Raw genomic sequence first — 26,581 nt, forward strand, 5'->3', positions numbered from 1 at the left:
ACCATGTGGAACTGTAGTTTAAAAGTGTACCTTTCAAATATAAATGGTCTGAAACATACACTTCGCATGGTTTTATTTTATTCTTAAGTTACCTTCTAAAACTTTAGCATGTTTTGATGTGTTTTGTCAATAAATTCTATTTCATGTTCTGTTATTCAGACTTATTGGGGTAAACAATTGCTTGGAGTTATGTTGTTCAATATTTTTAAGAAATTAGTTGATGTAGAAGCTAGGTGAATGAATAAAGACACAAACTTCGCCAGTTCCAGTTCCAAAAATCTGTATCAGGGTATATGAACTACAAATTAGTCCTTTCACCCCTTTGACTCTCCAAAAAGTATCATCAGATATTTGGAAATCCATTGTCCTCATCTGTAACCAAGGAAACCGAGAACAATTTCGGAAACGTAGAAAAGAGGTCATTGCAAGGTCATTCTAGAAAAGAGGTCATTCTAGGGGATTAAGTAGCTGGTCGTTTTACTGACATTTTTTTTCATCAATATTGGGATGGAAGAGGAGCGTGTGCAGCTGTGTTGGCCACAAGCGGCTTGTTAATGGAGTGAGTTATTACTACTAGTAGTACTAATGTGCAAAACGTAATATCTTAATATTTCCACCCAACGCAATCATCACAATGACCGACCATGACCTACATTTCGGTGGACATATTATGCAAGTGCTTTTTATCTTCTTTTGCCATTCTTATTTTTTTTAGTCATTTATTTAGCGTAACAATTTAAGCCGGTAAAATCCTGGCGGTAGGATTGTATGGACTTGATTTCTTTTATCAACTGACTGAAAATAATAGGGAAAGACCCCCCCCCCTCACCACCATAAATGACGAATCTGCTGATTATTGTAGTTGTGTCCAAAATCATTCTCTCAAATAGCGCTAGTTTTTTTAGACCTCATGCATCGGACCTAAGGGTAAAAAGGAATTCGACTTTGTCTCCGAGGAAAATTAATCTACGCCATCTAGCCTTATCCAGCGAAAAAATAAGTTTAGTTATATAAACTTAAGTTAAAAAATATTAGTTGCAAATGTTTTTCTTTTGCTTTACATTGATTCGATCATAAAAGAATCGAAAGGGAAAAGGACATTCTCCGAAAGGGTCGAATCATGTCATAGGTTGATAAAGTCGAATCATTGAGGTGTTAAATGTTTACAAATATCGAAGACAGGGAAGCATTTATGGAACTGGACTCTGTCTATCCTAACTCCTAGTGATCTTGGTGATCTCTACTACTCAATTTAAGACTTGTTAGTTTTGTCAACTGTCAAAAGCCTGTTGGTCAGGAAAAAACACAATCGAATCTCGATTGGCGTATTTTCTTTATATTTAAATTTAATATCTGATAGCATGAAATCTAAAGTTGCATTCATATCTCCCGGTGTTGTTTAGTAGGGCCAAGTGCGCCACAAAATGGGGCCCGCCTTCAAAAAGCGAGTTGTAAGTGAATGGTTCAATCCATCCTCTCTTATCATTTTATTTCCTTGATTTTCTCAACCTGGATAGCGAGAATCAAAACGTGTCAAAATTGATAATAATAATGATGATGATTAGGTTTGGGATTTTGACATGCATCATGTCATGAATGCCTACCATACCTTTGTTAAAAAAACAAAGGTTCAACGATATATATTTCATAATGACGAAAGATTAACATAGGTGTAAAAAACCGAATAAACTTAAAATAATAGCGGTGATGATTGGGTTTTGGATTTTGACATGGATAAGGTCATCAATACCTACCATACCTTTGAAATACAAAAATATGGACTGGATAAATCGTTAGAAGAAAAAAAGTTTTTGTCCCACCACCTGAACAATTAAAAGAAGCAAGGCTCGGCAATATGTCTTTCATAATGACAAAAAGACTAGCCAAGGCAAAAGAAGAAGCTTTTGTCCCACCATCTGAACAATTAAAAGAAACAAAGGTGGTCGTCAATGCCTTACATATCTTGTAAAATCAAAAACCTGAACTAGATGAATCGTTGGAACAAGAACAAGCTTTTGTCCCACCACCTAAACAATTTAAAGAAACAAATATTTGTCGTCAATGCCTTCCATACCTTGTAAAATCAAAAACCTGGATTAAATAAATCGTTGGAAGAAAAAGAAGTTTTTGTACACCACCTGAACAATTTAAAGGAGCAAATGTTCAGCGATATGTCTTTTACAAAGAAAAAGAATAATATAATTTAACAAAGGCACCACTTCTAATTTAAGGTCCATTTGAACATCATGACATCAAGAAAAGGCTCAAATTGTCTGCGTTTCGAAGACCAGCAACTGTGAGAATCAACGTATAGAAGCCTGCCACGTGCCCCACACCACTGTAAAAAAAAAAGGTTCGGCGATACGTATTTCATGATGACGAAAGATAAGCCGAGGTTTAACGAACCAAACAAATTGAAAATGATAGCGATGATGATTGCGTTTCGGATTTTGACATGGGTAAGGTCATCAATATATACTATACCTTTGAAAATCAAAAATATGGACTGGATAAATCGTTGGAAGAAAAAGAAGTTTTTGTCCCACCACCTGAACAATTAAAAGAAACAAAGATGGTCGTCAAAGCCCTCCATACCTTGAAAATCAAAACCCTGGACTAGATAAATAGTTGGAAAAAAAAGAAGCTTTTGTCCCACCACCTGAACAATTGAAAAAAATAAAGGTTCGGTGAAATTGTCGTTGTTTCAGAGTTCATCAGTCTTGTTTCAGAGTTCATTGTGTAAACACCGTATTTTTGGATAGATAGATAGATTGTGTATTTCAAAAGCCCAAGAGCCATATACACACAAAAATTTATGAAAAATAAAGAAATCACAGCAGAACAAATTACGAAACACACATTAACATGATGCATAGCGAAAATTTATATTTTTGGATATTAATCTTTTAATAAAGTAAGGTTTCAACCTGTGTGATTTCTCTATGGACATTTATATGCGGATTGTTTTATTGACATTTTTTGCTACTTAGCCTAAATTCCCTTGGGATTCAGTGATTTATTAACTACAGAGACTCGGGCTAAGAGATTTAATTAACTAAGAGGATTGAACTATTTAAACTCTTTGTGCATAGCAGAAGTATCTATTATGGATCCAGAGCATTGCGGCATCTGCTCAAAAGGAATAATCAACAAAACAGGCAACGCGCAGTGTGTTAAATGCAATAAATGGTCTCGTTTTAGCTGTGGAAAAACTAAGTACTCAAATGACTTGAAGAAGACCTTTGTGTGTGTAAATTGTGCGCAAAAAGAGTCTCGAAAAACTGCATCCTAACGAAATTGAAGTCCAAATAACAACGAGACAAACCACGATCAATTTCAGTTCAGTTTCAGTTCAGTTCAATATGGGTTTTAATTCAAAAAAAATATATATAAAAATACACTTAACTTAGTTCCTTGTGCATTGATGCACGTTTGGGCCCGTAATAATTGCACACTCTAAATACAGCGTGGCCTCCTGTCCTCTTCAATTTCCACCCCAAACCGCCATCAAATAACAATAAATTTGACACAACTTCTCCGCTCACACCCCTTTAAGTATCAAACTAAAATATGATAATTAATAATAATATCGAAAAATTCTAAACATAATAATAATAAAATAAATCCAGTAAAAAAATATTTAATCTTTTAGATATTTTTTCACATTCTTTTTAAAGGAGCCGAGAGACCTATATGACCGCAGCTCTTGCGGAAGTGCATTCCACTCTCTAGCACACGCAATTGTAGGATAAAATTCCGACCTAGCTGTCGGTGTCGGGGGTATGTAAATGTCTGATGAAGATCGTGCATTTAAACTATGGATTTGTGATGCTAGTTTGAATAAGCCTCTAAATGGTGATGGGAGTGTTCCTGAAAAATATTTAAAACAAAAAACGGTACAAGATAGTCTGTAAAGTGATGCCATTGATAGTCTGTTCGGTGCTGGGCCTAAAATTTGAAGTGCTTTATTGTGAACTGAGTTTAGTCTCTGTAAATGTGTCTTGAAATTAGATTGCCAAACTGTAGAACAATATTGAATGTGAGGCTTGATAACTGCATTGTAAATCTGGATCAGTATTTTTTTAGGGAAATGGTGACTGAGTTTTCTAAAGATTCCAAGGTTCCTTAAAAGCTTCTTCTCGACACTTGCTATGTGGTGTCTGAACGAGAGGTTTTCGTCGATTAAAGACCCTAGGTAGCGAACGTGTCCTTTTTCTGGTCTCTTGATAAGTCCACGAGAGGTTTCAATACCAATCACATCAGGAGCCAGCGAATCTATGCGTGAAAAAAAATAAAACACTCGATTTGTCAATGTTGATGACTAGACGATTTGCGTCCATCCAGAGGTACGTTTCTTCAAGAATGTCTTGTAGCTTCGTTTTGAGAGACTTTATGTTCCATTCTGAGCTTGCCATAAGTGAATCATCCGCAAATGCCGTTAGTTCGTCCTCGGTTTGTACTATAGACCCCGGCTTAGTTTGTGGGTAACATAGTTTGCAGCAATAAAGGCTACAACTTGCAGTAGCCAGTACATGCTGAAGATCATTTACGTGAACAAGAAACAAGACCGGTCCCTATTTAGAGCCCTCTAGCACCCCGCAATTAACTACGACATCATTTGTATGGTCATTTCCTGTGTAAATTTGACGATTTTCCAGGTAAGACTTAAACCAATCTAGGACTTGGCCACGAACTCCAGTTTAATCCAGCTTTCCTAGTAGTATTTCGTGGTGAATGCTGTCAAGCGCTCTTTTCATATCTAAAAGCACAGCTGCCGGTAATGCAACCAAATCTAGGAATCTATTTACGAATAAACTTAGTGAATTAAGGGCTTCTTCGGTTGAATGGCCAGCTCTAAATCCTAATTGGCGGCTGTTAAAAAAGCCTTTGGCCTCTAAATATTGGTAAAGCTGGTTTTTCATTGGCGTTTTAAAGACTTTCAAGAAAACTGATAAGATTGAGATTGGTCTATAATTTTCTGTGTCTCTATGACTTCCACCTTTGTGAAGAGGTATTATCTTTGCCTTTTTAACATTTCAGGAAAAACCCCTTTATCTAATGAAAGATTTACAAGGTAAGTTAGCGGCTCAGCAATGGTGGTCATTACTGCTTTCAGTGCCTTTGTGTGGACCAGGTCGAAACCTGAAGCAGAAGAGCCCTTCAAATTTTTTACGAGTAGTTCGAGCTCACCTGGTGTTACAGGACTCACTGCCATTGATTTCATACACTTCGGGCCAAGGTATTCTTTGTATGACTTAGATGGTATCCCGACGGAATTTGCTGTGGTATAGCCAATATTTGCGAGAAATGTACTCAGCGATGCGGGAACCTGTGTAGGTTCTGTAATTTCTTCATCATTCACGACCAATTTCGCTGGTAATGTGGAAGACTTAGTGGTTGGCCGTAGAACCGAGTTGATAATTTGCCAAACTTTTCGACCTTCCTTTCCGCTTTCCGTCAGCTTTTGCTGCAGGTAGCCACGCTTTGCTCTTCTTAACACAGTCCGAAGGACTTTCCTGTATTGCTCATACTCCTCTAGCCGCGCTAAGCTTGGAAAGCGTCTATACTCTCCCCAAAGGTGGTTTTTTTATTCACACAGGCCAGAAGACCATTCGTCATCCAGGGGCTAATTGGCTGGTCTTTTTTTCGTTTATTAGTTCTCGGGTTTCTCACGCAACATCTACTGTATAAATCCATGAACGTCGAGTGAAATGACCCAAATGCTTCGTTTACATCTTGAATCTCCATTACGTTATCCCAGTTTAATTGCTCTAGTTCCTGTTTTAAATTCTTAAAGTTTTCCTCTGTTAAACATATAATCGGTAACATAGGGTTGATTCGGGACCTTATCTTAGCTGGTTCTGAAAGGCTGAGTGTTGCATAAATGTGAAAGTGGTCTGATGTGTCACTGACGAGGACTACCACAGACTCTGGGAGCAAGGACCTGAATATCTTGACCATAAGTGAATGTGTACTCTCAGTAATCCGTGTTGGAATCGTAACAGCAAGATATAGGCCTGAATCTGTCCTATTATTTAGTAAATCTGCTGCTTCGGCCGTTAGCGGAATACTGAGGTTAATGTTGAAATCTCCCATGAGAATAAGCTCATTTTTTTTACACTGGGCTAGCTCCAGAACTTGAGCAATATGTTCCATAAACTGAGACGTTGACCCTGACGTATAACTATAAATTACACCCACAATAAATTTTTTATTTGGGGACAGCCATACTTCTAACAACAACGACTCGAAAATTCCTTCAGTATTTCGTGTAAGGTCTTTCCTAATTTGAACCGTGAGTGTGTTGCGGATATAAATTGCTATACCACCCCTTTTCATCTGTTTTCTGTGGAGAAAATGGCTAATGTAACCTGGAATATACAAAAGGCTTTCGGTTTGTTGTGTAATAAATGTTTCACAAAGACCTATACAATATGGTCTAAGCTCCCGACATGTCGACTCTAGATCAGAAAATGAGGAATACAGTCCTTGGCAATTCAAATGAAATACAGAAAGTTGAGAATCGGAAGACCTCCCATTAGTTAAATTAGAAATTACATATTTACTTTTAGGAAAATTATTATCATCAAAAAAATGCAAATCATTTTCTTGACCAATTTCTTGATCAAAAATAAGCTTGAGATTTAAATAAGACTCTTCTAAATTTTTTAATCTATCTATATCAAAATCTCTGATACCTCTCGGGGATGAAGCTGAAGAAAAAGTCATCACTTACCAACTGCAATCGGCGGTCCGTCGTGAAAATTCAAGAAGAGCAAGGAGTAAAAAACAATGAACATACCCAATTGAACTTCTTTATGGAACACTGAAAGAAAACAAAAATAAACTAGATACCTTGAATTTTGGGACCATGAAAAAAGAGAAAAGAAAATTGAACAAATATGAAACAAAAAAAAAAGAAAACAAAATTTTCGATTTACATCATTCAATGCCATAAAAATTAAAACATATTTATTGTGCGGATTAAACAATAATTCAAAAAACTTCTCACGATATCACGTACATAAAAATTAAATATCGGAGAAAAGAAAAAAAAAAAAATGACAAAACTACTGGTCGGAAACAACCTCCTCTGGGTCGTTTTTGGCAAACAGTTTTATCGGATCGAAACAGTCATCATCGTATTTAACCCACTGCTGTGAGCTTTTTGACTTTTTTGTCTCCAGCCAGAGTTTCACGTTACGCTGGACCACACGAGTCTCACTGACCTTCTCTGCTCCCTTTGCATTTTTTAGCTTGTAACCGAGAGCCAATAATTCCTTTCTTCGCTTTCCTAATTCAGCAGGTAGTCAGTTGACACGCTGTAGCCCGTTTTCTTTAGTTTACCACATTCTTTAAGAATCAATGAGCGATCATAATTCTTGAGCTGCACAAAAATAGGCTCAACTGTTTTTTTCCTACCGCTCCGCAGACTAGGACCAACACCATCATCAGACGTGGTGGATTTTTTGACCCTATACGCAACACTGATACCTATTTGATCAGGATCTGCAATTCCGATTTTTTTTCCGAAGAAATTTTTTACTGTATCACGAAGATTTTCAGATTCATTTGGCGTATCGATCCCGCGAAGCAGAATATTGTTTCTCCGTGTATGTAAATCCACTCGAAGTGCAGACGATTTCACCTTAATCAGTTCCAATTTTAACAGCTTGTTTTCTGTCTTCAACACCTTATTTTCTTGTTGTAGCATCGAAATCGTAGCAGTTAACTCATCCATTCTCCGGTCAAAATGCTCTTTTGTTAGTGGTGTAGCCATCTCTTATTTTTTCAACAATAATGCCGCACAATTTAAAAAATCCTTTAAAAGTCATGAAAGGAAACTTACTCGCAAGAGCCCGTACTTTGTAATATCCAGATATTACTTAGGGCCCACTTTTAACAATCGTAATCAGTCAAAACTTATTATCCAAATTGTTTATCCAAGCAGCGTCCTTTGGGCAAGTGACGTAGCTAATCCAAATTCATTTCACACCCGGAGACCTTCACTGTCTGAATGCTAACAGGTAACTTAATAAAATTAAAAATTTAATATAATTTAAAACGAATACTTTTTTTCCAACTGAAAACGAGTTGACAAAATCACCAGTTGCTCCTGGCGTAGCACCGAGGCTTATGGCTACTGTAGAAAATATAACGGTGGAAAGAAAAGACCGCTCAGGTTCTGACCTGAGTTGTCTCATATGTGACGGAACGACAAAAGACAGCCCGTCGTTTGATTGTCATCAATGCTTACACCGCATGCGTGCGGCCTGCGCTGCAATTGATGCGGACATAGTTCTTGCCCTACAGAAGCCCTCGGGACGGTTCTTTCTTTTGCCTGTGAAAAGTGCTTAAACCAGGGTAATAAGACCGGCTCAAAATGTCCTAGTACTGATGTATCTGTTCAACGCAGTAGCTTTGTTACCAGTCAAGCCACTCAGACTGAACTAGGGTATCCTCGGTCCCTTCTTACAGATGAAGAGACTCAAGCAACGGATCATACCCCCGAGCAACGTGTTTGCAGATTTCACATAAGTGGAGGCTGCAGAAAGGCGGAGAATTGCATGCTTCTTCATATTTGAGTTTTTTTTAAAGGCAGCGGCCATGATGAGTGTTGTCTTCTGCCTCACAAATCTCTGTGCAAAAAGTTTGCTTATGGCTTTTGTTTCATGAATTGTTGTACTAATGTGCATCTCACTTTCCGTAGAAGGAAAAACCTACGTGCCAAGACTGGATAGAGAAGTCCAAAAAACGGGGAGCGAAAAAATGCTGCTCTGTTGGTGCAGGGCTGCCAAAGACAGACATATCCAGTCCCTCTTATGAGTTTGAATCTCATGCCGCTTGTCTTAATTCAGCCAATGCACATCCCTCCTCCATCATACCAGTCCCCCTCAGAACAAACAGATTCAGAAGAACTCCATGTTAGGTTCCAGCTCCCTCTCATTCAATTGCCGAATCAGTCCATCTGCTCAGTCCCGTTATTTGCATGAAATGAACCCAAGAATCTACAACAATAATCCAATAGCAAATCAAGAAAACCTGGTATGATACATCGCTCTCCCTCTTACTCATTTCCCAGAATCCTTCTTGCGAATGTAAGGTCACTAGCAAATAAAATGGACGAACTACAAATTAGTCTTGACAAAACCAGATTGATATTGCTTGTCTTACAGAAACATGGTCTGCCACTAAAGACTTTTGCTCGATTCCAAATTATGACTCCCATTTTAAGCCCAGATTGGACAAGAGTAGTGTCCCTCTATCTCATGGTGGATAGGTGGCTTTTTTTGACGGTCTACCCTTCCTAATCGGATTTTTTCATTTTCTGAAATAGAGAGCAACTTCAAAACCGAAGTTCTATGGCTCTGGACCAGACCCAAAAACCTCCCGAAAGAAGTATCTTGCATGTTTTTTTTGTATTATTTATTACCCTCCTCGTAGTGGATTTAAGAAGGAGCTGACGGCATATCTGCAACTTTATACTGACAGAATTCGCTGCAACTATCTTTATGCTGCAATTACATTATGTGGTGATTTCAATGAGCTAGACCAAAAGTGGATTAGCTCTGCTCTTAGCCTTGATCAAGTGGTCAAGTCACGTGGTGATAAAACCCTAGACTTAATTTTTACCAACATTGAAGATTACTACTGTGCCCCTAAAATAGCCCCTCCATTAGAGGCAAGTGACCATCTATGCATCTTTGGACCCCTTTATCATCCTTTCCCCCAAAACGATTGATCAGTTATTCTTATAGACCCATTACTGACGAGAAGGTCGCCCATTTCAAAGAAAAACTTAGTTCCAAGTCTTCGGCCAATATCCTATGTCTTACCAATGGTAATGAAATGGCTTCTAAGTTTTCAGCGGAACTTTTCCAGTTATACTGTGACACATTTCCAGTGAAAAAAGTTACTCGCTAATCTAACTGCAAACCGTGGAAAAAAAAAAATTGTGCCTAATAAATGAACGTGATAAACTCTTTAACGAAGGATTTTTCCAAGAATCTCGAAAACTTCGAAACATCGTTGTTAGCGAAATCTGTAAAGCAAGAAAGGAGCATGGTGCTCATGTGCTTAATAAGTTTTTGTATTCTGACCCTAAGAAATTCCACAAAAATGTCCAAGATCTTATGAGAAAGGTCTCTTCAAAGTTTTACTTACTGGACAGTAATGGTGACCCAGTGGGTGCGGGTGTCATAAATGATCATTTTGCTTCAATATGTAAAATTCACCCGCCCACTTCAACATATGGAAGCCAGCAGTGCAGTGAGTGACATTCCTGTGATTGAAATACATCAGACCCAAATTAAACTCGAAACTCTTGACACAAATAAATCAGTATACCCAGGTGATATCCCTACCAAATTGATTGTGGAATGTGTCCAGTATTTAAGTGTACCTATAACTGCTACTTTTAACCAATATTTTGTAGATGGTTTTTTTACAGTGAATGAATGAATGATTTTTATTACCCATCTTTAGCAATACAAAAAAGCAAAAATGGAGTAGAGAGAAAATGAAAAGAAAACAACAAAACACATCGAACAAACGAACAACTTAAATTAATACTTCAATAACTAAAAAAAACAACAAAAAACCAATGGCGAAACTATTTACATAAAAAGACTACCATTACACATTGCTTACTATAGCTTCATTCATACTATGCGTTAGATCTAAAGACTTTGGGAGATTTCCCCTCCTGGTTGCGATCAAGAAGATGGGGTCATCAAGTCCGTAACATCCTGAAATCTGAAGGTTTTTTCGCCAAGGGCGAAGGATAAGCAAATATTCTGCAAACTTATAGAACACTGTACGGATTGTTTTTTTTATCATCAAAAGTAAACAAAGACCAGAAAGGTGACAAAACTAAGATATGAGGGGTGGCAAAGGAATTGAAGATCCGTGCTAGAATGCGGCGGTTATATGGGCGTTTGCATGACAAAATCGTCCCATACGCTTTTCGGACTTTCTGTTTGAGATCATTTATTAGACAGGACCGGGTAGCTTTAAGATTAGATTCATTTGGCAAACCAAGGTAAGTCATTGATGCTGCTGTAGTATCAGTATTACTACCTAGTCCAAATATTACAGGCACCAACTCATTCTTACGACAATTAAAGACGACCACCTCGCTTTTGCTCGAGTTAAATTCAAGGCCTTTGTTAGCACATTTGTTTGACAAAACTTTGAAACTACTCTCTATGTCACTGACGGATCTACTCAGATTTAAAATGTCATCGGCATAATTAACAAGAGACAAATCAATTCCACGAAAAATAAACCACGCTTTCACCGTCTTCTGAACCTCGATGATACTGTTATTATAAAGAGGCGGTGATGATAAATCCCCTTGGCGAATGCCTTTTCGTACTGGTATGAGGAAATCGGATAGTTTTAAACGAGCTATTATATCTCCTATACCGAAAACTAAGACCTCAAAAGTTCCCTCTGACTTAAGACCAATATCAAAAACTCTATTGTCTCTAAAATCTTTGAAAGTTTTATTTACAATTTCCTTTTTGACGATATTCACGATAAAAACAACCCAAATCAGTTTGACTTTAGGCCGAGTCATAGCACCATGGATTGCTTAATTTATATACTTGACACTATTTTCAAACATCTTGAGTTGAATAGTTCCTACGTTGAAGCTTTTTTTGCTGATATTAGCAAAGCCTTTGACAACTTGGATCATCAGACAGTTATAAATAACGCAAGGGCTTTAGGTGCAAGAGATTTTGTTTTATGCATGGTAGCTAGTTTTTCTTCTGGCCGTGAACAATGTGTAGCCCTCCCTAACGGGGATTCATCAGATTTTTCCTCGATTTCCTGTGGAGCACCTCAAGGGACTAAATTAGGTCCCTTAGCATTTTTAATAATGTTTTACCAAGTTTTGGCAACTCTTTTAAATTTGCAGATGATTTGACATTACTGAAACTTTGTAAAACATCCAATACTTTGGACGTTACACTCGACTCACTCAATAACAATTTAAAGAATGAGCTCGACAATGTTAACCTCAACTTAAGCATACCCAAAAGCAGTTTCATGCTATTCTCCTTGTTAAACTGCTTGGTGTGCGGTTGGACAACGACCTTAAATGGAACTCATACATTTCCCACTTATTTAAATCTGGTAGTTTTCGCCTTAAATCTTTCTCTCCTCTCAAACGGTTCTCCATATCAATCCAGAACCTTAAAATGATTAAATAAGAAAAACAAGTTTTTTTAACTGAAAGTAAGGAACGAAGTTAAAACTTAAAACGAACAGAAATTATTCCGTTTATGAAAGGGGCTGTCCCCTCCTCAACGCCTCGCTCTTTACGCTAAAGTTTTTTATTGTTTAAAAAAAATAGTTGTTAGAAAGTAAAACTTTAGCGTAAAGAGCGGGGTGTTGAGGAGGGAACAACCCCTTTCTTACACAAAATAATTTCTATTTGTTTTAAGTTTTAATGTCGCTCCTTACTTACAGTTTAAAAAACCTTGTATTTTTTTGTTTAACTTCTGAACGTTTTTTAATTAATGCAGGTTTTTATTTTGGATCACCATACATGAATAATTAAAAAAAATTTGAATATTAATTTAAGAATATCAGTTTTAATTTTATTTGGTTAACTAGCTTTCTCAAAACCTATTTCATTTTATTTACGAACGTTTTTATCAGTAACAAATATGCGTCACTTACGAGACAACCTATGTAACTAACTTCTATATTCATATAATTTTTATGCTTATATCCAGGTGTTCGTCTCCTAGTCAATACCTTGCTCTTTAAGCTAAAGTTCGAATTTTGTTCCAATTCTTTAAAAATGACCCCTTAATCACAAATGCCGTTAATTAGAATAATTAGCTCTTATGACTAAATAATCTTTGGCTTAAAGAGCGTGGTATTGACTAGGGGATGAACCCAATCATATACATAATGTTTTCTGTCGTTTTAAGTTTTGATGTTGCTCCTTACTTTCAGTTAAAAATCTTGTTTTTTTATACATATAATTTCTGATCTTTATTTAAATAATGCTGGGAAATCCGGCGCCCCCCTCATAGCAATGTCTCTTCTCCCCTGAAAACTTCCTTCATGGTAAGATCCTCCCATATAACCCCAAACCCACGCCCCACCCCCGATCAGAAAAAGTACCCATTGAAAAGGTCTGTATACTTCCCAATAAACAATGCTATATGTTAACATTGTGTAAAGTTCATAACTTTCAGCCCTCCCCCCGGGGACTTCGGGGGATTAAGTCATCTTAAAAGACATATTTATCATATTTTCGACCATGCTGAACAAAATGGCTATCTCAAAATTTTGATCAGGTGAATTTGGGAAAAAAATGAGCGTGGGAGGGGGCCTAGTTGCCCTCCATTTTTTTTGGTCACTTAAAAAGGGCACTAGAACTTTTAAATTCCGTTCCAATGAGCCCTCCCACGATGTTCTAGGAACACTGGGTCGCTACAATCATTCCTGGGAAAAAAAAACAACAAACAAACAAGTAAACACGCATCCGTGATCTTTCTTCTGGCAAAAATACAAAGTTCGATATATTTGCGTATAGAAGCTTGACACATCCGCAGCAGGGTTTTCCGATACGCTGAATATGATGTTATGAGTAAGATTTTGTGATATTCAGGGGATCTTTCCCTCCTTTTTCGAAAATCAGCCAAATTTTCTGAGGTGCGTAACTTTTGATGGGTAAGACTAAACTTGATGAAACTTATATATTTGAAATCAGCATTAAAATTTGATTCTTTTGATGTATCTATTGGTATCAAAATTCCGTTTTCTACAGTTTCGGTTACCATTGAGCTGGGTCGCTCCTTACTTACAGTTCGTTACCACGAACTGTTTGATTTATTGTTTTTATATAAGACCCAGTCTTGAATATGCTTGCCGTGTCTGGCACCCTGGGTTGACCAAAGACCAATGTTCTAAAATTGAAAGTATTCAAAAAGGAGCATTAAAAATTATACTAGGGACGTCATATACTACATACGATGAAGGTTTGGCTAGACTTGGACTTACTACATTGCAATCAAGACGTCACATCCTTTCCATGAACTTTGGTCACAAGTGCCTTAGTTCTGACTATCATCGACGTTTTCTCCCTCCCTTTAAAGAAAATCCCCCAATCCTTCCTAATACAAACCTCAATGCTCGTAGAGCTCCAAATACCCAACTGGACCTGTGTCCCCAAATGTTGACCATGAGGTACAAAGACTCTTTTGTCTCCTATTTTGTTTCCAATTTTAATAATTGATTTAACTTTTTGTTTCATGTTTATACCTTAACATCTGTTTTATTATCGCATTTATTCTGACGTGCTTGTGGTAGTTCGTGTGCTATTTCAGCTCATTCTGATTCATACTGTAATAGTTTATTTAATTTTTTGTTTTATGTCCATACTCCAACATGTGTTTTATTATTATAATTCTAACATGTTTATACCAGCCCGTATGCTATTTTAATTAATAAATCATATTCTATTCTATATGTCTTTCATAATGATAAAAGACGAGCCCAGGCAAAAGTTAAAGGCCCAATAAAAAAAAATATAATTTTACAAACGCACGACTTCTAATTTAAGGTTCATTTGAGACGTCTTGTTTTGTACAGACGAAACATTCGTTCGATTGATTCTCTTCTTTTTCCTCATAATGGTCAAAGACCCGTTTGTCTTCTCTAGATTTATTTCTTTGTTAAATCAAATAAGAAATATTTCTGTAAAATATTTGAAAAGATTCCCTTTTATTATAACAAGTTTATAAGAATTGTGCAAAAGTTTTCCCCAATCACATAAACAGCTAATGGATAAAATGAAGAATTTCAAAAAGCACTTCTATCATAATTAAAACTATAATCATCCATTCTAATCTGATATGGTGTTTGTCTGTAAGCTTATCTGAGATCAGTTCAATCAGGTCAAAGCAGTGACTTAATTTTTCATTCATCACCTAAAAAGAAATAAATATTTTAATGATTCTTATAAATTAATAAAATATTTTACACTCTTTTGGCGAAAGCTGGGTGCAAAAATATGGGAGTTTATTTTATGTCTTATGAAATTGAAAGGAAGGTTGTTATAGTTCTCAACAAAGGTCACTATACTAGAGAGATATATCGCAAAAAGTAACAATAAGATTATTAGGCCCTTTTTTTAAATCCCCAAAAACATTTTCAGCTTATCAAAAGCTTACAGGAAAAAAAAAACCGTTTCCTGTGGAGCAATTTCGAACGTAACATGTTTGACTTTTCAACCTAAAAAGTAAATGCAAATTTTGATGGTTTCATTAAATTTTAATTTGAATTAAGTGTTTCCAAGTAAATTTTAAATATTTTAATTTTATATACTTGGTACTTCAAGGTCTTTCCTTGTAATGACCCAATTATACTCCTATTCAAAAACACATTCAAATTCAAACACAAAAAAAGAATCAGGACACTTAAGACTTCACATTTTTTTTCTTTTAAAGAGGTTAATTTTACTCATCCCATACTAAAATATATTTAAATACAATTTTTTGTGTACTCAAACACACAAGGTTTGAACGTGGTTTGTACTCTGAACTAATTTCAGGGCTTTAACACATTCTTTATACTCAAACACAGGGATGTTCCAGAATGATTCATTATCAAATACACTATTCATTGTGATCTGACTCGTGTTGAAACAAACACTCAAACTCGTTCTTGAAAGAAAAACTATAAAGACTATCAACTGTAAAACAAAACACAGACACAGACTCACACACACACACACACACAAAAAAAACTAAATATTTTTCTTTTCAATGCTAACATTAATATGCTAATTAATCTTCTATTTTAATGCTAATTAATCTTCAATTTAATTATTAATACTAATTAATCTTCACATTCCCATTTACATTCATTCTCTATACTGAAACACATGAGGATTTGGGTGGATTCATTCTCAATAATACTTTTTTTATCTTCAATTTATGTTTTAACATGCACTCGAACCTAAAAATCTACAAAAAAAAAGAAATCCTGACATTAACAGTTGTTTTTTTTTTCATTTTATAAATTCTGCATATTATATTTCTTATTATATTATATAAAAAAAATGATCTTCTTCTTATATTCTCAGATTACATTTTTTCTATTATGTAAATTCATAGCTTAGTTTATGATTCTACCTATAGCGTTGTAAAATGTACCTAAATAAATTCCCATAGGCTTTTGATTTTTGATTCCTATTCAAATGTAATCTCAATACACAAAATCAAACGCACACAAATACATAAAGAAGAAAAACATGGACACTGAATAGTGCATAATTTTTTCTTTTAGTTTAAAGGTTAGTTTTATCCACTTTATGATATAATATAAGTATAAAATAATTCAAAATTTACTTCCAAAAAATTTAAATAATTTCTTAGACCACACTGCTTTTCCATTAAAAACAAAAAAAAATTTTTAAACACGAAAAACGGTTTTTAATTTTCTAAAAAGCATTTAAATAAAAAAAAATTAATTATGAACAAAAGCACCTAATTTTTAGGCCCACAAACGGTTTTCATTTATCAAATGAAAAAAAAAAAAATAAATAAAGCAAAAAAAAAACAACTTAAATTAAATTAAAAAAAAAAAACAAAAAAAAATAAAGAGAAAAAAAAGCAAAAACGAAATAAAAATATAAATAAAAATTAACAAAAATAACATATTAATTAAACACTTCCCTGCACTGAATGTCTTTCAACTGGCCTCCTCTCAGTATATAAATGGAAATATATTAAATAAACACTTCCATGTACTGAATGTCTATATTGATTCTACTCGCCTCCTCCCAGTATATAAATTGAAATCTATCAAAAATGAAGAATATATTTATACTTGGAGGTTATGGACAGGGGGGTTAGTTGACCTTTTATTGTTTTGGTCTAAGTATAAATATATTCTTCATTTTTGATAGATTTCAATTTATATACTGGGAGGAGGCGAGTAGAATCAATATAGACATTCAGTACATGGAAGTGTTTATTTAATATATTTCCATTTATATACTGAGAGGAGGCCAGTTGAAAGACATTCAGTGCATGGAAGTGTTTAATTAATATGTGAGTTTTGTTCTTATGTATTTATATTTTTCTTTCGTTTTTGCTTTTTGTTCTCTTTATGTGTTTAGTATGTTTTATTGTAATGTAATTTAAGTTGTTTTTTTTTGATTTATTTATTTTTTTTTTTTTACGTTGAGAAAGGCTCCCGGATGTGGGGCCGAAATATTAGGAGCTTTTGTGCATAATTAATTGTTTTGTAGTTCACTGCTTGTTAGAAAATTAAAACCCGTTTTTCGTGTTTAAAAAATTTTTTTTGTTTCCAAAAAATTTGTTTTTTTATTAAGTTTTATATAGATTTTATTTAAACAAAAATAAAATAACTTAAAATAAATGAAATGTTTATATAGAACAAATAAAATTATAACATATAAATATATTATGCAACATTTTATATTATCATTATTATTATTGTTAATCAGAAATAGAATAAGCCATAGACTGGTCTCATATAGCACAAATTACATACCAAGAGCAACACTTATAAGAAATGAAAACAAAAACTATAAACTTCCTAATAAAACAAGAAAAGAAAAACGAATATACACTACAACAAATATACACTTCATGGTCCTAGATTTTGCCTTTCATAAAAAGAGGTCTCAATTAATGCTGTTTTGAAAGCCGCCACATCATTCACCAGAACTACTCGGTCGGGCAACGTGTTCCATGATTTTACTGAACGATTTACAAAGGAACTCTGTTCAACTAAGGAACTCTGTATAGAATATATGTATAAATATAATTTAAGTAAAACACATTTAGAGTAGGCACGTACGCAGAAACTTGTTTCGGGTGTCCCAGGAAAAAAAATGTCTAAGAAGTATATAAGGATTTAGGATTTGAGGGGGGGGGGGTGTCATTTAGCAGATGATGGCACAATTTGAACATATTTGTCGACCAAGGGCAGAGGCTCAAATATTTTAATTTGAAAGAAATCAAATTATATTAAAACGCAGGAGATTAAGAGGAAATCATAAAACGGTTTGAGGAGGCCAATGATTTTTAGGCAGGATTCCCTGCCCTCGGAAGCATCTGAGAAATTTAAGCGAGGAAATCCAACAATTTTGTGTTTTACGCCTCATTCCTGAAATAACCTCTAATACCCCTCTAAGTCACGCCCGTGAGCAAATTAAAATATGAGTATTATCAAAATCACAAATGTATTATCTTGATCGATTTTATCAGCTATTTAGGTGAGTTTATTAAACAGCTCGTACTAAAGAACTGCCGGTAAGGAGCGACTCGACTCAATACTAACCGAAACTATAAAGAAACAGGATTTTGGTAGCAATTAATAATTCATAACAATTGACTTTGTTCTCATTCCAAATCACTGTATATATAATATAATATATATAATGTAATTATATATACAATATTCCAAATATACAAAATTCGTCAAGTTTAGTGTTACCAATCAAAAGCTACGACCCCAATATAATTTGCCAGATTTTCGAAAAAGGAAAATACCCCCAAAAGTCAAGGGACATCAGTGAAAATCAAACTGTCAGATTCAGCACACCATAGAACTCTACTGTGCAGGTTTCAAGCTCCTACCTAGAAAAACGTCGAAATTTTGCATTTTTGCCCAAGAAATATCACGAGTGCATGTTTGTTTGTTTGTTTTCTCAGGGGTGATCGTATCGAACGAACGGTTCTAGAAGATCAAGAGAGGGCTTATTCGAACGGAAATCAAAAGTTCTAGGGCCGTTTTTAAGTAACCAAAATGATTGGAGGCCAACTAGCCTCCTCCCACGTCCCTTTTGCCCTTAACACACCCGATCAAAATCCTGAGACCGCTTTTTCATTCAGAGTAGTTGAAAGGCCCAATAACTATGCCTTTGGGGATGAGATGACCTCCCATAGTCCCTATCACAGTTGTAAGTTATGCAATTTGCCCATTGTTCACGTTTATTTGGAAAATATACGGATTTTTTTTATTTTTTTTTTGGGGGGGGGAGATTTTTCACGGGGAGAATTTTCAGTAGGGATGAAATTTTTGGGGGTATATTTCCTGGTGAAACTTTACATGAGGGGGGGGGACGGGATTTTTTGGCATAACTTGAAAAATAGTCAAAAACTTTAACTGAAGAAATGAAGTTTTTCAACTGAAAGTAAGGAGCAACATTGAAAGTTAAAACGAAAAGAAATTATTCCGTATATCAAGGGGGCTTCTCAATTCTCTAAAATACTTCTTATTCAAATTCAACGACCCTTGTGTTTCAGGAGTCGTTTTTAAAGAATTGGGACAAGAAGTCAAACTTTAGGGTGAAGAGTAAGGGGCAGCCCCCTCACATATGGACCAATTTCTGTTCGTTTTAATTTTTAATGTTGCTCCTTATTTTCAATGGATTTTTTTTATTGATTTGGGACCTCAGATCCTGCAATTGAAGAAGCTGAACTGCAACTGAAAATCGTTTGAGAATGGCCATAGACATAGTATAAAAAAATATATATAATAATAACAATACGTTGCATGGCATTTGAAAGTGTAGACCATAAAAAAATATACGCAACATATTTCGCAATGATATAATCTATCAAACTGACACTAAAAAATGTAGTGCTTAAATAAATAGAGCTGTCATTTAAAGTTCCATGATGCCAACAACACTGGCCAAAATATTTGAAATTTTTCTCACTGTGCATTTTATTGTAGCACATGGTATGAAGACATCTCAGCATGCGCTTCAATTGTTGGTGGAATTCATTCCTAATCTAGTAAGTCATGTTTTACTTCACGATTATAAACTTGAGGAATAAACCAAAACCGCTTTTTGTAAAATAAAACAAGTTTACTGAGAGGAAAACCTAACTAAAACACTTATTTTCAAAAATAAAGCAACTTAAAATTGAGCAGCTTTTAAAAGTCACCGCTCCCCCAAAAACGTTTTTCGTTTGTGCTACTTATTCTTTATCCTTACCAGTGGCATCAAGTAATGGAAATTAGAAAGAGGGGGAAATGGGAGGAAATTGCAAATTGTGTTTTTCAAAAGTTGGGGGAGGTGGTATTTTTCCCTTTCATTTTTTTTTATGAAAATACCGGAAAATCCGTTTTACAACGTAAATACAAAAAAAAACATTTTCATAACCTGCGGGGGGGGGGGGGAATCTTCTAAGTAGCAATAGCCGTGATCTGAAAGACTGGGGCAAGTTAATATTTTCCAATCATAAATAACACGGGATAAACGATTTACATCCGGGCTCGTGGTATTAATTCTTGTATATGTTGCTACTGTTGGATCATTTACTACAACTAATGGCGAACCTGCGAAAAACAATTCCAATTCAGCCCCTCTCCCGTCCATAATGTTACTAGAAAGCCAAAGAGGACTTCCGGCATTAAAATCCCCACCTAAAAATAATGCAGACGTATTTCCTAATGTCTCAATCGGAGATAGACATAAGGAGGGATTTTTATATGAAGGAGGACGATAAAGCTAACACAACTTATTCACAAGAATCACATACATTCCTGAAACTGAAAATATTTTATACTTTAGTCGCACATAAATTATTTATCAGTTGTTTACCTGCTTACTTTTTCACAATGTCAAACCACCACAATTATTACAAAAATGTGACTCGAATTTTAAACTCGGGTGTTTTATTTCCTGTATTAACAGGAACTTTATCCGAGACTGAAACCGCCGTTTATTTATTTGTCACGTATGAACAAAAATATTACGCGGGTAAACCTGTATTTGGTATTTTAGAGTTCAAGAGATTATTAATATACATAATTTTTATTATTATGTATTATTTATATATATTATTGTTATTAATATATACTATATATATATATATATATATATATATATATATATATATATATATATATATATATATATATATATATATATATATATATATATATATATATATAAGGAGATTAACAATTGATATATATTAGGAGATTATAATATATTATTATATATATATATATATTATTATATATATATATATATATATATATATATATATATATAAGGAGATTAACAATTGATATATATTAGGAGATTATAATATATTATTATATATATATATATATATATATATATATATATATATATATATATATATATATATATATATATATATATATATATTAGGAGATTATAATATATTATTATATATATATTATTTATATATATATATATATATATATATATATATATATATATATATATATATATATATATATATATATATATATATATATATATATATATATATATATATATATATTATTATCATTTATGAATCCTAATATATATTAGGAATTGACAGAATTGTTTGACAATTTACAGTTTGACAGTTTACGACAGAATTGAAAACTAAAAAGGGTTTTTCAAGTAGGCTGTCAAATTTCATTTTCAGCGTATTTTCTCTATTTTGAAATATATATAAACGTATTTGTTGTTTTCTCACAGACAGACTTAGGTTCCTTTCAACTCTTACTAATTTATCATGTTTGTAGCAATAGCTGCAACCTAATAAAGAGAAATCAGAGCCCAGAGAAACCAAAACTTAAAACAAGCATTTTTAAATAAATTGTATATTGTAAAAGAATAGCCATTTCACATAGATTTAGGAATGGTATTCTACAAAAAAAAGTGTCATGTCTTGGTTCGCTTGCTAATATTCAAATAGTTCCATGTCCTTCTAAAGAGAAGTTAAAAACGTCTTCCATGGTCTCGAAGACGTTTCGAAGATTTTTAGGAGGCTTCTATAGAAAGAAGAAAGTAAAAAGCGATTTAAATAAGTAGAACTAATATTTTACTTAGGCGTTTATTATCAAGTTTTTCATGTTATGAACACGAGATGACGTAACTTTTTTATTTTAGGTTTTACATAATGCTCATTTTATATAATGTGAATTTTATTCGAGAGTCCTAAGACCTTTTAGGAGGCTTCTATGGAGAGATAAAAGTGAAAAGTGTTTGAGTTTTGGTTTCTATGGGCTCTGGTTCCTCTCTACTAGGATTATACAAATGAAAATATAGAAAAACGGTTGTTATATTTTAAAACAAGACAGTTTTATAAAACTTTTGAATGTATGGTTATATGGAAGGATAAACATAAAGGAGAATTGAATTCACGCCACAACTTCTTAATTCAATTGAAATTGCTGATTTGCCACCTCATGACTTAAAGCTAAATAATAACACGACACTAAGCTATTGCATAGTTTGAAAATCACATATTTACAAGCTGGTAGAGCCTATTACAATATGTATGGTGTCACAAAATGTACAAAACTACAAAAAGTAGGGTATCTCAATGAGCCTTGGTTACATAATAAAATTGATTATGTACATACAGTTCAGAGATCTGGGTCAAAGATTCAACAATAGAAAATAATCCATGCAAATACTTATCATAAAAAATGGACGCAGTTATTTTAAATAACAAAAGTAAGAAGAACTAATATTTTATTATTATTATCATTATTATTATTATTTATTGGAAAACCCGTCATACAAAAAAGGAAAAGACGGAGCAATAAACGAAAAAAAAGGAGAAATACACATAAACTTAGCAGCTATACATGATTTAGTGACGAACGCAGGAGCTAAGATCTAAATCAGCTCTTAGAACAAATTACAAAAACGAGAAAGAAAAACTCAATTATACACTGCACTGCAGGTACGCGACCTGTTTCTTTTTTTTAGGCTCCTAAATACTGAAACAAACATAAGCAATATGAACATCATTGCATCAAGCCGCAAATTGAAAAATAAATTAAATCAAATAATCATCAGTGAATTAAAAATAAACAGTAGACAATAATATCAACTAGTTTAAATGTTACAAAAAAGGTAGAAGTAATCACAAGACTCTTTTACTTCCTAGTCTTGAAATCAGATGACTCTTAACAAATGATTCATTCGCTCCAATATACATAAATATCAGAAACAAATAAATTATTAAATCATAGATCCTTTGATATCTTTACATAAAGCAAAATGCTTAAATGAACCGATAATTAATAAAAAAAAAGAAATTATTAGTAATATACGCAATATATTATCAGAGAAAAATTGACACCAAAATTGAGAATAATCAGCTAGTATTTATGCAAGTATTTATTATTAAATTTGGAACTTCGAAAAGGGCTCATTCGATTGAAAATAGAAAGGGCTGATGCCCTTTTTAATAGCCGAAAGTGATTGGAGGGCAACTAATTTTTTATTATTAAATTTCTGAACATATTAATACTAGGTGAGGTATTTTTTTTTTTTTTTTTTTTTTTTTTTCAACGAGTTAGGGTTATTTTGACTTTTACTAATTTATCATGTTTGAAGACGCTGATCCAGAAATGGTCTTCAGTAAACAAAGGGTCATACCTTGGTTCGCTTGCTAATGTTCAAATAGTTGTATGTGCTTCTATAGAGAGGTTCAAGATTTTCTCTATCCCAATAAAAATCTGGTGTATCCAACAAATCTGACGACAAATTGATAGAGTGTCGAAGTGCAAAAAGTTCTCCCTGTTTTCGAAGAACATCTTGGCGCGACAAACTGATTTTCCCGCTCGATTTTAAATCTTCTGTTATATCTTCAATTTTGCCAATAAATGATGATAGTGATGATTCCCAAATTGCTAATTTTACAGATTGTGCTATAGCATTGGAGAATGCATATTTTTCGAAGTCCGCTGGATCTCCAGTGTTTAAATATATCACTCCGGAATTAGTCAATCGAGTTTTTGTCCTGAGAAAAAAAAAAGAAATCAAAATTTGGTCTTGTGGCCAAGATAATATCTAAAACTCGTAACAAAAACAAATTTCTCAGAGCACACTTTCTATAGATTAACAAACAATATTTATAATCCTGAGATTAAGTGCCGACAGAAATGTAATAAAATTGTGTATAATCTATATAAATCTATTTTATATATCTAAGTAATCTACAATTATAAATCATGAGAACCAAAAAATATACATAGAAGCTAAATACTACTAAAAGATCTCCATTTTTTAATATTTTCATTATTTTGCTCACCTATCGCTGTTGCCAATACTCTAAAATGTTTCAGCAAGGGCGCTCACAGGAGATCAAGAATTTCTGGTATTCCCACAAAAGAACCAAAAATCCCCCCGAAAATAAACATAATAGCATAAAATGATAAAACAGTTGGAAATAATAAATCCGTACTAGCAAAATTTTGTTTTTCAAAAGTTCACTCCTTTAAGGTTCATTCACAATGAGATTTTACTAATATCATATTAAGATAGCACTAAATTGATCCAATCAGATTTTTCACAGAATTTACTGATTAGCTGGAAAATTTTCTGAAAGAATCTGACTGGCTCAAACGAGCACTCTATAAATCTCGGTATTATTAAAATCTCATTATGAATAGGCCTTACCCCGCTGGAAAAAAAAAACTTCTGGCTCATGACCAGCAAAAAACGCAGGCTCAAGGCTCTTCGAGCCAGATTTGAGGTGTCCCCATTATTAAGTGGCTTCGATCTTTGTAACCACGCGAATTGGCAACTTACAATTCACTCACATAAATTAGCCTAATCGGCTTCAGTATGCATGCTATCCAGGCCGTACCCAGGTTTTTTTTTCGTGGGGTTTTACTCCAAAAAAATTTCGAGGGAGGGGGATTACGCAAGAAAAAAAAACATACAAAATTTGATAGTATCCATTTTTGTTACGTTTTTGCGAGTCAGACAAACATTTCGGGGGCGGGGGAGGTTCAAACCCCCATAACCCCCCCCCCCCTCTCTGGGTACGGCCTTGCATGCTATGTGCGTAAAAAGGAGGGGGTTGACTTAAAGAATGTCTCCTCCGAAACCTTACGATATTTATGGCTTTCCTACAATACCACAGATTTCTCATATTGATCGAATTCCCCCCTCCACAAAAAAAAATCTCTGGATTAGTGCCTGTCTGTGGGTGGCCTTGTACAATTTCATAGCAACGACATTAAGTTTTTTCACAAAGGCTTTGGCAAATCAGTTATAGATCTCTCACTTTTCATTCTAAATAAACCGTGACAGGTCAATGCTTGCCAGCTAATTATTAGGGGATGTATGAGACGAATTTATTTTCCTCACGTCGACTTACTGTCTCACAGGAGGATCCCCCAACAGCTTAAATTATGAACGGATGTTAACGAACTAAGAAAAATCCTTTTTTTTTTCTTCTAAAGCATCACATGTACTGAAAAAATTCAATGTTTTGCCAGCAATAATGTAATTATATTATATATGAGCTATTCAGAAGCCAGTCAATTCAATCCAAACCTTAAAATTGTTGACCATTTTTTAAGTCTCACATTAAAAAGATATTCCATAAAAATATGATGAGTAAAATATGTTCATTATGCACAGTCCACTCAATTTTCCCACATTTCCAGATTTTTTTTCCTGCAAAAGCACATAAACAAAAAACAAAAACGCTTGACATTTTTCACCCAAAAATTTCTTAAATCAATATTAGAACCAATTGTTTATTTTCTTTTGTCTTTTCTCTGTTGTATTTTGTCTCTCAGGTACGGTGGATTTCGCTTCGGAACGATTCGAAGGATGGTGAATGCATCAAGAAACCATTCATTATTTGGATAAAGAAATAAGAAAAGCTTTTACAAAGTAATAGCAACGATATTTCCCTAAAAGAAATCATCCATCAGAGGTCGACAAGGAGGTCAGACCCCCCCCCCCGGCTCTAGAAATCGAAATATATATAAAAACTATAAACTCTGGCAATATACGACATAATAATGGCTAGAAATAACAAGTATTCGTAACGTTCACCTAATGGAAAACATTGGGAGGCAAGCCCTACCCCCTGCACAAATTCCTAATGGGGTCCTTGTATTCATTATTGCTGAATTTTTTGTTATTCCATGGCAAATTAAAATTGTTAAAATTTTTAAACTGGAAATTAAATGAAAAAATAAGAAACTAGACATCTATACAACCCACAGTTTATATAATTAGCAGTATGATCATTCTCTATCTCACCCATTATAAAAACCCGGACCGGGTTGCGAGTGCTCCGGAGAACGTTTTTGCAGATATAAACATAGGCGAAGTCAGATTAGCGGCAATGCAGGTTAGTCTGTTTCCGTCTGTTTCCATCAAAGTGCATTGAAACTAAAATACAAACGGAAACAGACTAACCCGCATTCTCGCTAATGCAGAAATAAGTGGGAGGAGCTTTTTGTTCACGAACACCAGAAATGATCTGCGATAAGCTTACTGGGTATATTCTGTCTACTGTGATACAACCCTATAAATCTTGTATATTTAAGAACATAAAATTTCACAATATAACCATATCTAAATACACATGTATTTACTATAATAGGGTATACCATAATACGAAATAAATCGCAATTACATTAATCGTAAATTAGATGAAAAAATACGAAACTAAAAGAACAAATAGGGAAAACACCATAACTTTATAGATATTGCAAACTTAAGAACATGGAATTTTTCCATATAACCATAAATAAATACAAATATATCGTACCTGTGTGT

The 26,581-nt window shown here is 34.1% G+C and overlaps 2 protein-coding genes across 3 annotated transcripts in view; one reads left to right on the forward strand and one right to left on the reverse strand.

Moving 5' to 3' along the window:
• Positions 1 to 14,732: 14,732 nt before the first annotated feature.
• LOC148941960 (required for meiotic nuclear division protein 1 homolog) overlaps positions 14,733 to 26,581 on the reverse strand; it is an 81,554-nt gene continuing 69,705 nt past the window's right edge. For both annotated transcript variants that reach the window (XM_089103664.1, XM_089103662.1), the window contains 2 exons: positions 23,432 to 23,795; positions 14,733 to 14,954 (listed from right to left, as the gene is read on the reverse strand). In XM_089103664.1, the coding sequence (XP_088959790.1) occupies positions 14,805 to 14,954; positions 23,432 to 23,795 (514 nt within the window). In that variant the 3' untranslated portion in view covers positions 14,733 to 14,804. The remainder of the gene's footprint in view (positions 14,955 to 23,431; positions 23,796 to 26,581) is intronic.
• LOC148941961 (cysteine sulfinic acid decarboxylase-like) overlaps positions 19,718 to 26,581 on the forward strand; it is a 46,717-nt gene continuing 39,853 nt past the window's right edge. The window contains exon 1 of the mRNA XM_089103660.1: positions 19,718 to 19,802. The gene's annotated coding sequence lies outside the window, so the exon portion shown is untranslated. The remainder of the gene's footprint in view (positions 19,803 to 26,581) is intronic.

The sequence above is a fragment of the Artemia sp. Qi Xiang Cuo genome, chromosome 17, assembly GCF_049724085.1.
Source record: "Artemia sp. Qi Xiang Cuo chromosome 17, ASM4972408v1, whole genome shotgun sequence".
Classification (NCBI taxonomy): domain Eukaryota; kingdom Metazoa; phylum Arthropoda; class Branchiopoda; order Anostraca; family Artemiidae; genus Artemia; species Artemia sp. Qi Xiang Cuo.